General features: G+C 39.8%; 3 protein-coding genes and 1 pseudogene across 5 annotated transcripts; 1 reads left to right on the plus strand and 3 right to left on the minus strand.

The window, feature by feature from the left end:
- Nucleotides 1-1,299: 1,299 nt before the first annotated feature.
- Nucleotides 1,300-2,377, plus strand: LOC120008459 (transcription factor MYB44-like). Its single transcript, XM_038858782.1, has one exon. It carries the CDS (start codon nucleotides 1,548-1,550, stop codon nucleotides 2,241-2,243), a length of 696 nt encoding a protein of 231 aa, XP_038714710.1. The 5' UTR covers nucleotides 1,300-1,547; the 3' UTR covers nucleotides 2,244-2,377.
- LOC120008460 lies at nucleotides 2,344-3,155 on the minus strand (annotated as a pseudogene).
- Nucleotides 3,156-3,680: 525 nt separating this feature from the next.
- On the minus strand, nucleotides 3,681-5,265 carry LOC120009114 (cyanidin 3-O-galactoside 2''-O-xylosyltransferase FGGT1-like). Its single transcript, XM_038859574.1, has 2 exons — nucleotides 5,205-5,265; nucleotides 3,681-5,088 (listed from the first exon to the last, which is right to left on the minus strand). The coding sequence occupies exon 2, from the start codon at nucleotides 5,069-5,071 to the stop codon at nucleotides 3,701-3,703; it is 1,371 nt and encodes a 456-aa protein (XP_038715502.1). The 5' UTR covers nucleotides 5,072-5,088; nucleotides 5,205-5,265; the 3' UTR covers nucleotides 3,681-3,700.
- Nucleotides 5,266-6,269: 1,004 nt separating this feature from the next.
- On the minus strand, nucleotides 6,270-14,833 carry LOC120009316 (CST complex subunit CTC1-like). Of its 3 annotated transcripts, XM_038859853.1 has the most exons (17): nucleotides 13,564-14,833; nucleotides 13,331-13,449; nucleotides 12,971-13,045; nucleotides 12,826-12,904; nucleotides 12,614-12,676; nucleotides 12,444-12,527; nucleotides 12,090-12,290; nucleotides 11,491-11,595; nucleotides 11,100-11,378; nucleotides 10,474-10,935; nucleotides 9,797-10,339; nucleotides 9,607-9,698; nucleotides 8,520-8,724; nucleotides 8,237-8,348; nucleotides 7,522-7,856; nucleotides 6,749-6,918; nucleotides 6,270-6,487 (listed from the first exon to the last, which is right to left on the minus strand). In XM_038859853.1, coding segments are annotated over exons 1-17 (3,999 nt in total). In that variant the 5' UTR covers nucleotides 14,638-14,833; the 3' UTR covers nucleotides 6,270-6,486. The 3 variants fall into 3 exon arrangements, with proteins under 3 accessions (XP_038715781.1, XP_038715780.1, XP_038715783.1); XM_038859852.1 differs by having other exon boundaries at nucleotides 6,270-6,918; XM_038859855.1 differs by lacking the exon at nucleotides 12,971-13,045 and having other exon boundaries at nucleotides 6,270-6,918.
- Nucleotides 14,834-14,965: the final 132 nt, after the last annotated feature.

Genomic DNA, 14,965 nt, shown 5'->3' on the forward strand with positions numbered 1-14,965 from the left:
ATCGAAATGGGTGGAAATAAAGGATAATCATGGGATTGTTTGTGCAATAATGAGTTCGTGAAACACACGCTCCTGGTTGTAGAGTCAGGCGAGTAACTTTTGTTGGATGGGACTAGAAAGTCAAAGGTGTTCAACTTCAGTATCACGTGAGATTCTTACAGGCTGGGAGTGGGCCCATCCTACGTGGGTAGACGTCGAAGTCATCGTCCAGACTATGAGTTATTTTAAGCATAACCTCGTTTTAAATATCTGGAAAGTTTTTCTTTCCGATAAGGGTTGACATCAGCCGTCTGATTAAGGCGGCAGATGGTATGATTTGGAGTTATTACAGCTGTAAAATCTGGCAAAGTTAGTCAAAAAAGCAGATAAGTGGACCCCACACTTTCCATTTTTAAAACGTTGGTTTTGTGTTAAACAGCTCTTGCCCCTTTCCCCTATCACGTTTTTAAACGCTCCCGATAAAGAGTACGAGAATGATTTTTCTTTTTTTTTCCCTCCCTTCTTTATATTAGTTTGTCCCTGTCAAATCCCGGTATTGCCCCCCAAACCCTACCTTCCATGCTTGTTCCTTCAATGGGACAATATAAGACAGCATGTCCTTTATTGGTGCGACCCAATTTAGGGTTGGAGTTTAATAATGGACTTTGATACTCTACCCTAAAATCTACAATTAATTTATAAATTCATCTTAGGTTTTCAACAACCTTACAAAGATTATACTAGGTAGACCTTGAAGCTTGATATTGGTATAATGTCGATCGAAGAGACTTTGACGGTCAAGTCAATCAACGATTAGATAATTTATAGTGAAAGTAGTGAAAAGTTATAAATGTACAAAGTAGTTGAGAGCCTTAATGAGGAGTGCTTCTGTATTTATAGTGCTATGAGTTATGTGACCTTCACATGTCAACGGTATGAATGGGCTTAGGGCTTTGATTGGGCCCAAAGACCTTTGAAGGAGCTTCTTGACAGCATGGGCCTTAAGCCTTTGTAGGATAGATGACCCTTCTTGTGGGCTTTGCTGGAGCAAGCTTTAGACTCTCATTGGTCTAGTTGTCAGTTGATTTGGGCTTTAAGTCTACCGAGTTTGATTTAAACTCTCGTGAGTCTAGTTTTTATTGACCGTAGCTTTGGTAGGTCATATAAAGTAGATTTTTATGTAGTCAGTTTTTGGCCCCCTTACACTGCTTAACTGAAAATTTAATGAAAACTTTAATTGATTATTGGTTAAATTTGGATCATATGGAGCCCTAAAATGGTCAGATGACAAAAAAGCACAGACAAGGGAGGGATCCAGAATGCGACAAAAACTTGCAAACAGAGAGGAAATCTTGGGAAAAAAAAAACAGTACCGCTGTACGCCTGTTCTGGTTAGAACCGCTACCAACTTTGCAAAAGCCAGTTTCCTGGAAGTACCCTAAGCCAAAGTTCATGCACCCTTCTCCCCAAACCCACAGATATAAACCTCCCAACTCTCCCTCTTTATTGTGCTGTGTGTGTGAAATTTTCATAAATTAACATCACACATACTCTCTTTGCCCACTTCGATGAATGGGTGTTCTAGTTCTACTACTTCTTCTGATTCTACCTCTTCGGAGTCGTCTTTTTCGAGGAAACTCGAGAGGATTAAAGGTCCGTGGAGTGCGGAGGAGGATCGGATTCTGACCCGGCTAGTTGAGAAGCACGGGCCGAGGAACTGGTCCCTTATAAGCCGTTACATAAAGGGTCGATCCGGGAAGTCTTGTAGGCTCAGGTGGTGTAACCAGCTCAGCCCGAATATTGAGCATAGGCCTTTTTCTGCTGCGGAGGATGAGACCATTCTCGCTGCCCATGCCCAATACGGGAATCGATGGGCCACCATTGCCCGGTTACTACCGGGTCGGACTGACAATGCGGTTAAGAATCACTGGAATTCCACATTGAAGAGAAGAGCAAGAGAATATCATCATCAACAACAGCAATATCATCAACAGCAGCAGCAAGTGCAAGTGCAAATTGGAAGTAATTTGGCTGCTACTGTGAACAATCCGGGGATCAAGAGTAACGCTTCCGTGGCGGGAATTGATGAGGAGGCGTTGACCGCGCTGACTCTGGGTCCGCCGGGGAGTGGTGCGGTGGTGGCGGAGAGGAGGGCAGAGAGTTTACCAACTGGGTTTTGGGATGCGATGAGGGATGTGATAGCGAGGGAGGTGAGGGAGTATGTGAGTTCTACGATGTCTCCTGAGGCTTCTGGGTTTCATTAATTAACTAATATTCATCCATATTTTCTTTATAATTGAGGAAAATCAAATGTATAAATCATGGGAGTTTCTACCTGAGCTCCAAGGCATTGAACAAAGCAAATTGAAAGGAATGCGAATGAATTTATTCTGTGCTAGTACAGTAAAACATCTCTCTGGCACTTATTTAGTTGCTAATGGAAACAGAGTACTAGTGTATGATCGATCATTCGCTGGGACGAGGCCATGGAACCACGGTAAACTTCATCATTTCAGCCTCGCAACTCTTTCCATTGCCCCCACCAGAGGCAAAGTAGTGAACTTTCCATTGATCCACCACAAATGTAAAACCCTCACCCCTTCCTTGTCTCGGGTTCGCCAAAAGCTTTGCTCCCTTCAAGTCACAGCTACCGTAGCTCGACAGGCTCTGCATTAAGTAGACACTCTGGAGGGTTCCTCGCACTTGGTGGATCATACCTGAAAACTGCATTGCACAAATCAAAATTACATGTTAACAACCATATAACAGTATTATTAATTAATGCAGGGCAGCGTGATGAAATGAACGTTCTACTTAAATTCTAGCACTTTGTTAATCCCGCAAACTAAGTAATACTAAAAAAGTTGGAATTCAAAGAGCCCTGCATCATAAATTAAGAGGGATTTGTGGGGATTTTTCAGACCAAGTCTGTCATTTATGTAGAAGGGGCTGTTACGGATGGTCCAGTCAGTGTAGTTCACGCTAGACCTCCACCCTTGAGAGCCTCCAACAACGATTGTTCTCCCCTCACCATTGCCATTAATTGCTGCTAGAGAGGCTGCTAGGAGGACAAATACTAGCATAGCTTTACTACTAAGACCCATTGAAGGAAATTAAGCTGGCAAGGATTGAGATTTTTCTGCAATGGATGGATGTGGCAGAAGTCACAAAAGCTCATAGTATTTCAATAGGCAGAGACTTTAGGCTTAACAATTCAATAGAAACTGGTGAATGTCCTAATTTTCTAATTTTGTTCGGTAAAGATTCAGAATGAAGAAGTTAAAGCAGCTTTTTGGATCAGACTTTCAAAGGCATATTCTTTTCTCATTTGCTGATTAGTTCAATGAGATTAGCAAAGTTGACATGCTGAGTACTGACCAAGTTTGGTCATCATCCATTGTTAGGATAAATAAAGTAGGTAGTTGTGATTTATTAAGGTTTATGGGAGTTGCAGTGGACAATTAATGAATTAATTCGGCCGGATATTTGAATATAGCAATCCACTAACGGCATTGCTTATTCTCTATGGTGGACATGGGCTCATGGAACTGGATATGGGCCTTCTGGAAGCTTGCCACTGGCCTTGCTGAAGTGGGCCATAATGAAATTTTCCTCTGTATAAGTGGCCAGAGGATAAACTCTTTATTGTAGTATAATGACAACTGCTCAATGATGAGCAATAGGGATAAATATAACTTAAAAGAGTCTATACGTAAAGGATTTACTTGAGAAGAGCTACAAGCATCTCAATGAAGTCATTAATATAAGATGGCTCGAAATCCTTGTTAAGCAATAACTCTCTGAATTTGGCATGGTTAGCTCGAACCACTGTTGCAATCTCGCTGTCTTTATCCATCACAGCCCTCACTGCCTTGTAGACACTTTCCATTGTGAAGAATCCATCTTCTTCTCCTCTATCCACCTCGACGCCAACCTTCAAGACTATGCCCATCAGTCTTGCATTAATGATCTGGTCCCAAATTTGTGGCAGCAGTACTATCTGGCATTTGTTGATCAAGGCCTCTGATAAAGAGCCTGTTCCACAATGGGTTATGAAGCACCCAATTGAAGGGTGTTCCAGGATCAGTTGTTGTTGAATCCAGCCACCATAAACAACCCCTCTTCCTTGAATCCTCTCTTCAAAGCCTTCGGGCAATGCCGACTCAACGGACTCCAGTCCTGGAGGTGGCTTAAGAGCTGCCAAGAATGGCATGCCAGTAAGCTCCAGACCCAGTACCAATTCCTGGAACTGGTCCTTCTGTAAATTGCATTCACTTCCCAATGCACAGTATATTATAGAGTTTGGTTTAAATCCTCCAAGCCACTTCTCCCACTTTTCATCTAATGTAGATGTCGTTTGCTCGGGTATAATTGGTCCTGAGAGCATCACAGGTTTCCCAAATTGGCTTCCAAGATACTCAGCAAAGGGTCCTTCTATTTCTTTGCATGTCTTGAATCCTAGTGCATCACATTCGCTCAAGCACTTGTACTGGCGGTCAACAAACCGTATTCTACTTCCAAACTCCATGACGCTCACCTTAGCAAAAGACCGTGCCTCGCGGTTGCTAAGCTTAATGGATGAGGATGGGAAGCCTGAGGGAGGCTCCATAAGGTCAGCTTCAGTGTACTTGTTCTCCCTAAACCTTGCCAGAGATGAGACATAACTTGTCATAACAGAACAGGTGATGTCGTAGCGAACGGACTTGATGCCTAGACGGCGTGCTAACATTGGCATCCAGTGGGCAACATCAAACAAGACAACATCTGGTTTAAGGTCTTGGAAAAGAAGTTCTATGTCACCCTCGGTATGATCCATGGCGGTCATGATGAGCGGGACTAAAGTGTAAGTAACATCTGAAGTGGTCTCTGCACCTGGAGGGAGGCCATCAACATGGGGAACAGAAATTGGGACGAATGTAATGAGATCAGGATGGAGATTGAAATGCTCCAACTTGTGCTGGGTTTTGATGGGGATGAAGAAGGAGATTCTGTGACCTTTCTTGGCTAGTTTATTAGCAAGGTGGAGGAATGGGGTCAGGTGTCCTAGTGCCAACCAAGGGTACATTGCTATGTGAAGAGTAGCGTCAGCCATAACTTGTCCTGAGAATTCTGGTTAGATCATAACATCATAGAATGGTTAGAAGATTTGAGATTTCTGACGAGATTGTACAAAATTAACAGCACAATGAAATAATATAAGGAGTAGTAGTAGTCGTATAACTTACTATAAATTGCTTCACTTTGGTAAACTTAGCAACAACGGATGGTTGCAGTTGGGCGGGCAATTCAATAGGTGTGACTTTCTTTATATAGTGAGCACCCAACTGTCAGTACAACAGAATGCATTTAAACCCGCGGTTTGAATTACAGGTATAAAGACAAAAAACCGCTGCTAAAGACTTTACAGCGATTGCATATCCGCTGGTTATGAAAGCGTTAGAATATCTTGACCTATGGCGTGGTTTTTCTGACCCCGGGTAAAAATATTTTGACTAGATATAATGATTGGCTGTGGTTTCAAAACTGCAACTAAAGTTATACCGGCAGTTTATAAAACCATGGGTAGAAGTATTTTGAAAATGCAATCAAGGTTACCTTAAAGTGCGATATGGAGCCCAAGGAAAGGGTTGTATATTTTTAAACCTATTTTGCAAAACGAGGTCGTGCTGTAACGTTTTGTTCCTTTAGGTAGCAATGACGGCAGTTCTCTCCCTGTAGGCTGTAAAAGTCAGGCAGTTCTTGGAGACTAGGGAGTACGGTAGTTCTTAGAGACCAGAGAAAAATGATGCCGTTCAGCTAGTTTTGAGATCATAACCTTATGGAAAGTCTTGTTCGTGACTTGCTCCGGACTTCTGACAAGAAATTAAGAAATATGGTGTTCTTATAGTACAAAATCCTCAATTCATATTTGCTGTTGTCCCAATTTTTAATTACTAGTGAAATCAAGACACGGAGAGAAATGATGGTCAACCTTATTTCGCCACAACTACCAGTTTTCTGACTACAATTTGTGTATATGCTCCCTGAACTTGTGTACATACCAGGGCATGCCAATATAAGTCAAATGTCAAAAGAAACCTGCTTGAATGAAATAAGAAATGATTAGCATTGCCTAGACTGAAATTAGATACGTGTATATATATATATATATACACAGACATTACGTATGTAACAATGCATGAATGTATATCCCTTTTACTTTTGCTTGTGCAACAGATACATCCTAAGCAAATCAAACTTAGAAAAAATCCAACAAGTTGCAACTGCAAATATGAAAGTTACGGAGATACCATGATTTCTGGTTATCCATTCATGTAGCATATTTTATTATTATTATTATTTTACATTGAATTTTTTAGAATTTACATCGCGATCATTAACAAACAAGGCAAAATACATATTTCCACAAGCAGATGTGCAAACTACACTCATGAGATTACGTAAACAATTACCAACCAGCGAATCAGACTCCCATTTACCATTGATGTTACACCAACTTTAGCTTGATCTACATGAAAATAGAGATGCACCAAATTTGCAAGTTAGGACATTGTGTCAAAATTTGCAGCAGCTTAAGATCTAAAGTAGTTCAGAAAATCAACAAGGCTGGCTGAAAAATAAGAGACACCGGAGAAGCGAGCTAAGGATGCAAAACAAATTTGTAACTTTCACCCGGAAGTCATATATAAACCAGTGTGAAAGAAGGATGAAAAGGGGGAACACCCTGGTCACTCATATCCAAGGAAAATTTAACAGTATAAATGGTTACCAATTTAGCAATTCTTTAATCATGATCCTGGCCTCAGTAAGAGGGTCTGAGTAAAAGACTTCTCTAGCCCAAATATTTTGCATGGGATAAATCGCCTTCTCCAAATCACAGAAGTGCTCTTTCTCCAACTTTTGAACTGCATTTAAGCCCATCATACTGGCTGCAACAGTCTACAAAGATAAAGTAAAAAAGCACCTCATTAAAAACTATACTCAGGACACAAAACAGTTTATGAAGAAAGTCAAATAAATTGCGAAAAAAATGAGGCGCTAAATGTAATAACCATGTGGAGGAATAATAACCAGGACATTTACAGGAAAATGATCACAACAAGCTTTTCAATGATTCAGGACCAGCCAGAAGACAGCAATAATTTGTCTCATAAAGTAGAATATAATACATAGATTTGACAAGAAGTTAATAAATGGACATTTATACCATTCAACAAACATACGTACAGAGGCATTTAGATTAAGGTGAGCACAAGAATACGAAAAGAGAAAACATTCAGTTGAGATTTGCAATGAGGGCCTGTGGTTTCTCAAGAAAGTCCATATGCTCATTTGAAAAATTAAGTGATCTCACTTTCATATGATTGTCTTACAGATTGTATAAACCACTCCAAATCAAAGGCGTATGCATCAAACCAAATGCTGGAAAATCAGATTTCAGTCAATTTCCACATGGTACCAAAGAGCCCAAACACAAATTTAAGATATGGTTGCATATGAACTTTGCTCTGAAATTATCTTCCACGTCAAATATGAACTCACCCAAGATGTGCCACAGCAAGCATTAAGGACTATATATTTGAGGAGGTTCTCATCTGAGCTGCTGATGACATTATCTGAACCGACGGAAACACTAACATCTTGATGAGAAGTATCGATCATCGAGCTGCAGTTTAACACAGTAATTCTGTCATGCTTCTTCAAAATTCTTTCGAGATGATACATCGGGGTCCTCCAGGAATTATTTCCCATCCCAACCCACTTTACCATCAAGCCAGCATTTTCAAAAGCTGCATCCGGAAGTTCTTCGTGCAGCCTTAGCAATTTTGATGCTATTTCAGCATTGGCCCAGCAACAACATGAGAATGACCCTTCATCTATACATGAATTTTTTTAAGAAAAAAGTGCTATTAAAGCCAGAAATATCACATGATAGTAGTTGTCTGACATCTTCTGATGGATTAAGAAACATAAATATATAATAATAATAAAAGGAGCAGCTGATAAGATGAAATCCAGAGGCAATGATACACCTGGCTAGCAGACTCTAGGTGCATAGTACAAATTCTAGCCCTTTATGTGAGATAGCAGTTTCTACTTTCTAGGGTGAACTAGCAAATTGCATAAAAATAAACAGCTATGCAGTCAAACAAGTCTCTGCATCAAAGACGAAAGCTATTTTGGCATATCAAGTTATTAACAAGTCAATATCACATTTCATTAATGTTAATATTCTCTAAATTGATGAATAGCTTACCCAAGACAAGACCTGCAAGTGGAATGTCAACAAGACACGGCCTGGAGTTCGATCTCAAATCATCATATTTCTTGCTCTTGTGCTCCATAATCAGAAAATGAACAGCAGCAACCTGCCAGAAGAAATAATAGCTAAATCATGATTATCAACGTTCTAATGCAAGAATTAACTGAATTCTCCTGAGAACAAGAATGCAAAAGGGAGGAAGTTCAAGTGTTCAACTGAAACAGAAATTCAACAAGTCAAACGACCATGGAAGTTCATTGATTTAACATAGCTTTACCCTGCAATGGAACTGCATTGGTCTCTGATCCATGGACTGAATCAGTTCGGAAACCAAACCAGAAGAGATGTGCGGTGAGGAAACAGCATGCCTTTCTGAAGCAGACTCTAGATTAAAAGCCTTGTCACTGTTCAGTCTATTCTTTTCCCTTATAGATTTGATAACAATTAACGATACAGGTAATAGCATCAATGTAGTACTTCGTCTGGAAAACCAAGCCAAAGCATTACCAATTACATCATTAGTTTTGCATCAGTTCAGTAACACTAATGTTGGGTCTTCTAAGTAGGACAGATGTCAAGGGGAACTGCATGTATACGCAGGATTAAAAACAACACAGTATAAGCAAGTAGAGATCTAAAAGCCACATCCTAAAACTTGCAACGGAGAACCAAAGTGAGATAGGAAAACCTGTAGGCACAAAATACCATGGTACCATGCTAATGCACAGGTAAACCCAAACACTAGGAGCAGTTCCTCATCCAAGCATCAAATAAATCGTGAGACGGTGAGAGTTTCTTATTAACATATTGCAGGAAGTGGCGAAAAATGGAAAAAATTCAATCTCAATTTTTATGGACTTCAACCAGACAAAAGCTTCCAAGGGGCATCTCCTGCTCAGGTGCCAAAAGATGGGATGGGGATGACTAGATCCTGTGGAAGTAAAAGAAGGGCAGGGAAAAGAAATCATCTCACAAAAAAAAAGGCATTTGAAGGCAACCCACCATTTGACTTCTCCTTGACCATAGTAAAACAAAATCCTGCTGGCACCAAAAATTTATCAGAATCAAAGATATATGAATGACTTGTCTTTTTCTCACTCCTGGGTGTCGGTAAGCTAAAAGATGGCGGGAGCTTATACATAAATCCCCACAGAGCATTAAATTTTATGGACTATACTTTACGATATTGAGGGATAAATCATTTTTACACTTATTCATTGCTTACATATTATAGGAACTAGGAAGTGATGGATGTTTGTATCTCAAGTTTGGTGTCAAAAGAATGTATGAAGATTCAATAATAGCAGAAGAGAAATCAAAATGAAGAACACCATCAAAAATCATGAACACAACCAACTACATACCCCGATTCAAGAACTCGATGAAATGTTGCACTTACTCCCAGACCAAATCCAACTGGAAATGCCTCTTTTCTCAAAGAACCTAAGATCCTCACCTAACCAAGAATAACACCGCAATGAGAAGATACAAATTATGTTCAAATAATCATTATTATGTATAAGCACTTAAGCAGAGAGATTATTCAGTAATTACAGTTTGATGGCCCGCCAAAATGTGAATACAAAAACAGCTGGTAACTCCCTGAAAGAATTTAGATTGAGGGACATCACAAGTGCTTCCACATCTTAAATGGGCACTGCCTGACCTGCTCTCAAGACCATGAATGCCAATAACAAGTCCATGCACAGATATTATGTTCCCCTCAGGAAAGAGGCAACTAGAATCAGGTCTCACAGCTGATTTGATAACTGCATCTTCAGAGTTTTCAAGATTTATCTCCAATAGACTTATTTCTCTGGCAGAGAGATGAAGAGTAACATCTGAATAAATTTTAGGAATTTTGTTGTTGGAACCCTGTCTAACCTCAAGATTAGAGAAAGAAGAATCTTTTGGCGATGAATCATTCGATGAGCTTTTACAAGCAAGATCTTCATCAGAAGTAAGTGAGAGGCTCCACAGACCTACCTTGGAAGAGATACTAACTTTAGCTATGTTTACATTACCATAATCCTCAACATTGCAGAAGGGATCTTCTAAACAGTGCTTTGTGATGTAGTAACAACCAATCTGCAATAACTGGAATTTACAAGAAAGTGAGCTCAAGCTGTCCTAGATTCAGAGTCAAACCACAATACAGAATCTACTTATCATTGTTGCAATTGGCATGTAACAGAAAGAAAGATTGTAAAGAGCAAATTAACCTGACACACCTGATACACAGAAAAATTATCAGACTCCAACTCTAACATAACCTTCTTCGCAGTTGCTTTGCAATCACCGTCAGCCTTTTTGCTATACAATATTCCAGAATAAACCATGCTTTGATTATTAACAGCTCTAACAGTGGCTACACATGGAATTTCATGGATAGACTTTGAATTCATATACTTTCGCCCTTCACTATGTTCTCTACAAGAACTATACGCACTTAGTTTCACATCAGCATCTCTAATGTCATCCCTCAAACATGAAATCAAAACCTTGCTTGATGTACCTTCAATTTTACAGCGCTTACTAGGGACACATTGTTTGCAATTTTCACCAGCACAATCCCTTGAAACCTTTGCTGGACGTGTAGTTACATCTTCCCCCGCAATAAATAGATACCAAGGCAAGATAAAGGCCTCCAAAAACATACTAGACCTGTTTGATATATTTGAGTCACCACACAACTGTGAAAAAAAAAAATGAAGAAAATTCGTAAGAAATAAGAGGACAGTAACGGTTAAGTAAACTCAGCCATGTTCATTTAATTCTCTGAAAACTTTTAAGTGATAGCAAAGAAAATTACTGAGTACACGGTAGCTTCTGTGAAAGGAAAAAAATACAGAAATACCTTTTGCAGCTCAGGAAATTTGTGTGTGACCCATATTAGATGGAATCTTCCAGTATGAAGTTCTTTACATTCATCTACCAATCCCTTAGAAGGATGCAAAAGAAGATCTCTGCAGGTTGCATTCCCCAAATGAAAGCAGACACAAATTGTTAAGTTCCTTTCTCTCGCCAATGGGATGCAATGAAATATATTTCTGCACGAGAATGACTCATTGTAAAGCAAATCCAGGTGATTCACCATTTCAGGTATGCCGTCCACAGTAATGATATAGTCAATTACCTGTAAAGCCAAGACAAACCAAAGTTACTTAAGACATATAGCAATTGCATTTGAAAGATCATAGCAGCTGAAAATGATAGAGAATAAATTGTGGAATCACGTCAGTTATAACCTCATAGATGTTGTTGGCATTCCAAGTTGACGGAAGGTCTGGTACAATAGCATCAATGCCACCAGTCTGATCAACCAACTGCAGCCTCCCACTAGATGGAGAAATCTGGAATCAACGTAGAATTTAAGTTAGGGATATGGAAGTCAATGATTTCAATATAAACTTACTACTCACACACCGAGTACAACAAACTTCACAAAGTTATAAAGCCACCATCTTTCAAACTTGACAATCTGAATCTTCAAGCACAAAAAGCACCTCTCTTCCTTTTCTATCTGTTATACACTCATAAAGTTCTAGAATCACATGTAGGATGTCCGGCAGCCACTTGTGAACCTTAACGCTGTTAGCATAGTTAAAGGTGGTTTTATAGGGGTATCAAACTAATTGTGTCAAACCGTAAACATAAACAATAACATTGTTGAGAGCGGAAAATCACGTAATTGAGAATCCTCCTTCCACCTTCTCTCATATATTTCTCTATAATACAGCCCATCGCTGTATACACTACCATTGGCATTTGACTCAACTGATGGATGGAAGATATTGCATGAAAAGATTTCTATCAACAGGTCTAATAGTGAAGCCGATTCACCAACCATTAATCTTCCAACCAAAACAATGCCCACGTCATTGCTTCGAAAGGTTTTCCTCAATGACTGACGATAAGATCTTCTATCACATGTAAGCAAGTTAAACCCTTCTTCGTCACATAAGGCATGGCAGTTGTTCCTTGACTGTAACAGCGTTTTGGTCCACATGGCCTCACACCAATGTAGGAAAACAGTGGTGGGTGCAACCTGAAAATAATAGAAGTGTAGAAAATTTTCTTCATTATATTCATAAAAGAAATAGCTGCAAAATTTCAACAATTACATCTTCATCACAAAGATATAAAAGTACTTCAAGCAAATAAGAATTACTTTAAGTAATGCCAAGAGACTTGGGCTTACCAACTTCAGGTTGGCACAATATGGTTCATTGGCACAGCCACAACCACAAGAGTCATGCTTAGTTAGTTCCTTGAAAACCCCATGCTGCACAAAGAGACTTGTTATAAAGATGGCGGCCGGATAAACTGAAGTAGATACCCATATACCCAGCTGCAACCTTAACAATTTACCCGAACTTGAAATGCTGATTGAGGTAAATGTGACCTAGCATACATCTGAGCCATTCCTTCCTTCTGGTAGACATCTTGCAAACATCCATATCAGTTTAGCATATAACTATAAAACCAAGACCACAGACACAATAATAAATACACATCGAAATAGAATATTATACGGTGAGGTATTGAAAATGCAGTAGCAAGATCCAGAGAAAGGGGCATACATGCTTTGATCCCAAAATTTCCTTCTCGGACAAAATACCGGCAAACTTTTTCCGAAAACACGACACAACAAGGAGTGCCCTGAAACCAAACATGATTTTAAACACCAAACTTGAAATTCATTTAAGCATCACAATAATTCCATACCATAGTCGGGCAGAAAATGTCAAGGACTCAATGAACCTCCCCAACTGGCTTTGTGATCGCAGAACTGCATGGCATCTGCAGCTCACAAGTCAATCACCTTAAGCACATATGGAACCTTAATATAACATTCGAAGATTAGCTTGTTTTAAATGCTTTGCAGTTTGCATAGCATTTAAAGAGAAAATTCTACAGCTATAATTTAAGGTCACATAGTCTACCACAAGTCCACAACCACTATGAGATGCATTTTGAGGCCATCTTTCTGAACCCGTAAGAAATCCAGAGATGCACAAGACTACTTTTTAACTTAAAAAATAGTTGGAGAGAATCAAAGACAATGATAAAGTCAGCCTACTATACCCGGATTCTAAAGGTGAGAAGGATTCTATGGTAATGCTAGTCTTGAAGCAGGCGCCAAGTATGAGCACTTTTACCCAAGAAAATTTTGGATTGACAAAATGTACATTCCTTGCAGAAATCTACGAAAAAGAGAAGAAAACAATTAGCAACAAGAAATGATGCAATCCCTTATCACCATCTATCAGAATATTACGTCACAATTATAGATATTCTGGACAAGATAAGTTACTTACAACAGCGCCCACCCTAAGACTATGAGGTGGAGTAAGAAGTTGATCAGTTAATAAAAGCCAAACATCTTTGTCCAACTCAATCACCAATCCTTGCATGTGTACACCCTTGACAACACCAGTATATGTGCCTGACTCTCCCTTTCCCTTCATAGCTGTTCTTGGTAATAATAGCCATTTCTTTGATAATCTGGGCAAATGTAAAACCGAATTTCCTGTCGTCACATACATCAATAAGGAATCCTCCTTCCCGATGGTAATCAACTTCTTCTTCAAGCCAGAGAACAAGACAGTATCACCGATGAGTTTTGTAATCGCTGGATGCCAACATGACACAGAGCCAAGAAAATATACAAACAAGGGTTTGCTAAGAGAATGTAAATCACGTCCTCGTATAACATTATCTAAAGCCGTTGAAGGCTCTTTACAACTACATAATCTACACTGGCAAGCCATAACTCGCAGTAGGAAACCTGGAAGATTCTGCGGAACATGAGAATTACCGGCAGTGGTTGAACATGGAATGACCGAAATAGGGCTGATTGATTCTAATGTTCCGAGCACCTGATAGCGAGCTTTAGAGGCATCTTCATTAGAAGAAACCGAAGGCAAAGCCAGAGGAATGGAGTCTACATTTGAACATCGACTAAGAGCGGGTGGGACACTCGAATTCAGAAAACACCATCTGATAATCTCCAGAAATCCCCCCGAATGTTTCAGAGGAATGAAATTCCAAGCGAGGACATGAATTTTTTTCCCGAGAATCCGTGTATCAAAACAAAGAATATCACAGCAAATCGCTGATGAATCATCGGAAAATTGGAAGGAATTGTTTGTCAAGCTTTTTAGGGTTAGGGTTGGGAGGGTTACGGTCCCGATAAGCAGGGCTGGATGATTCAAAGGAGAGAGAATCTTAAAGTTAGGGTTTGGACTGGCGGAGCTTTGGGTTGGCGGATGGTGCGATGACGAAGAGATCGGAAGGCTGGACGAAGAGGATGAGGGGAGAGATGATGCGGCGGTGAGGGGACGACCACGACGGAGAAGATCCGAGATCTTGATGATCTCTACTGAGTCCATTGCGGTTAGAGAGTATCACATGAGAGATCTGAGAACGGTCGATGGTTTGAGGAGCGGGAAAACGAGGGTTTTAAATGACTTCTCCCTCTCCCCGCCAAGGCTTCAAGGGCAAGCCTCACTGGTTTTAGAAAACCTTTTCTTTTGGTTAATTTTCCAAAGGGCAAAACTTATACTCACTGTTTTTTTAACAAAGGAAGGTATGAGGGATTGTAAAGCTCTAACTCGATATCCCTATGAAATGTCATACATATAAGTGCTATTTGAGTTATTCGTGTTCCTCAACTTATACTCACTGTTTGTTGCAGGAAAATTTAAATTTTTAGAAAAT

This window comes from Tripterygium wilfordii, chromosome 11 (genome assembly GCF_013401445.1).
Source record: "Tripterygium wilfordii isolate XIE 37 chromosome 11, ASM1340144v1, whole genome shotgun sequence".
NCBI classification, from domain to species: domain Eukaryota; kingdom Viridiplantae; phylum Streptophyta; class Magnoliopsida; order Celastrales; family Celastraceae; genus Tripterygium; species Tripterygium wilfordii.

Coding starts and splice junctions, on each gene's coding strand:
- LOC120008459 (XM_038858782.1), top strand. CDS start 1,548: ATGAATGGGTGTTCTAGTTCTACTACTTCTTCTGATTCTACCTCTTCG.
- LOC120009316 (XM_038859852.1), bottom strand. CDS start 14,637: ATGGACTCAGTAGAGATCATCAAGATCTCGGATCTTCTCCGTCGTGGT. Junction 10,340..10,473: donor ATAATTTTTCTGTGTATCAG/GTGTGTCAGGTT, acceptor TGTAAATTCCAG/TTATTGCAGATTGGTTGTTA. Junction 7,857..8,236: donor ACTTGCAGGTCTTGTCTTGG/GTAAGCTATTCA, acceptor ATTCATGTATAG/ATGAAGGGTCATTCTCATGT.
- LOC120009114 (XM_038859574.1), bottom strand. CDS start 5,071: ATGGCTGACGCTACTCTTCACATAGCAATGTACCCTTGGTTGGCACTA.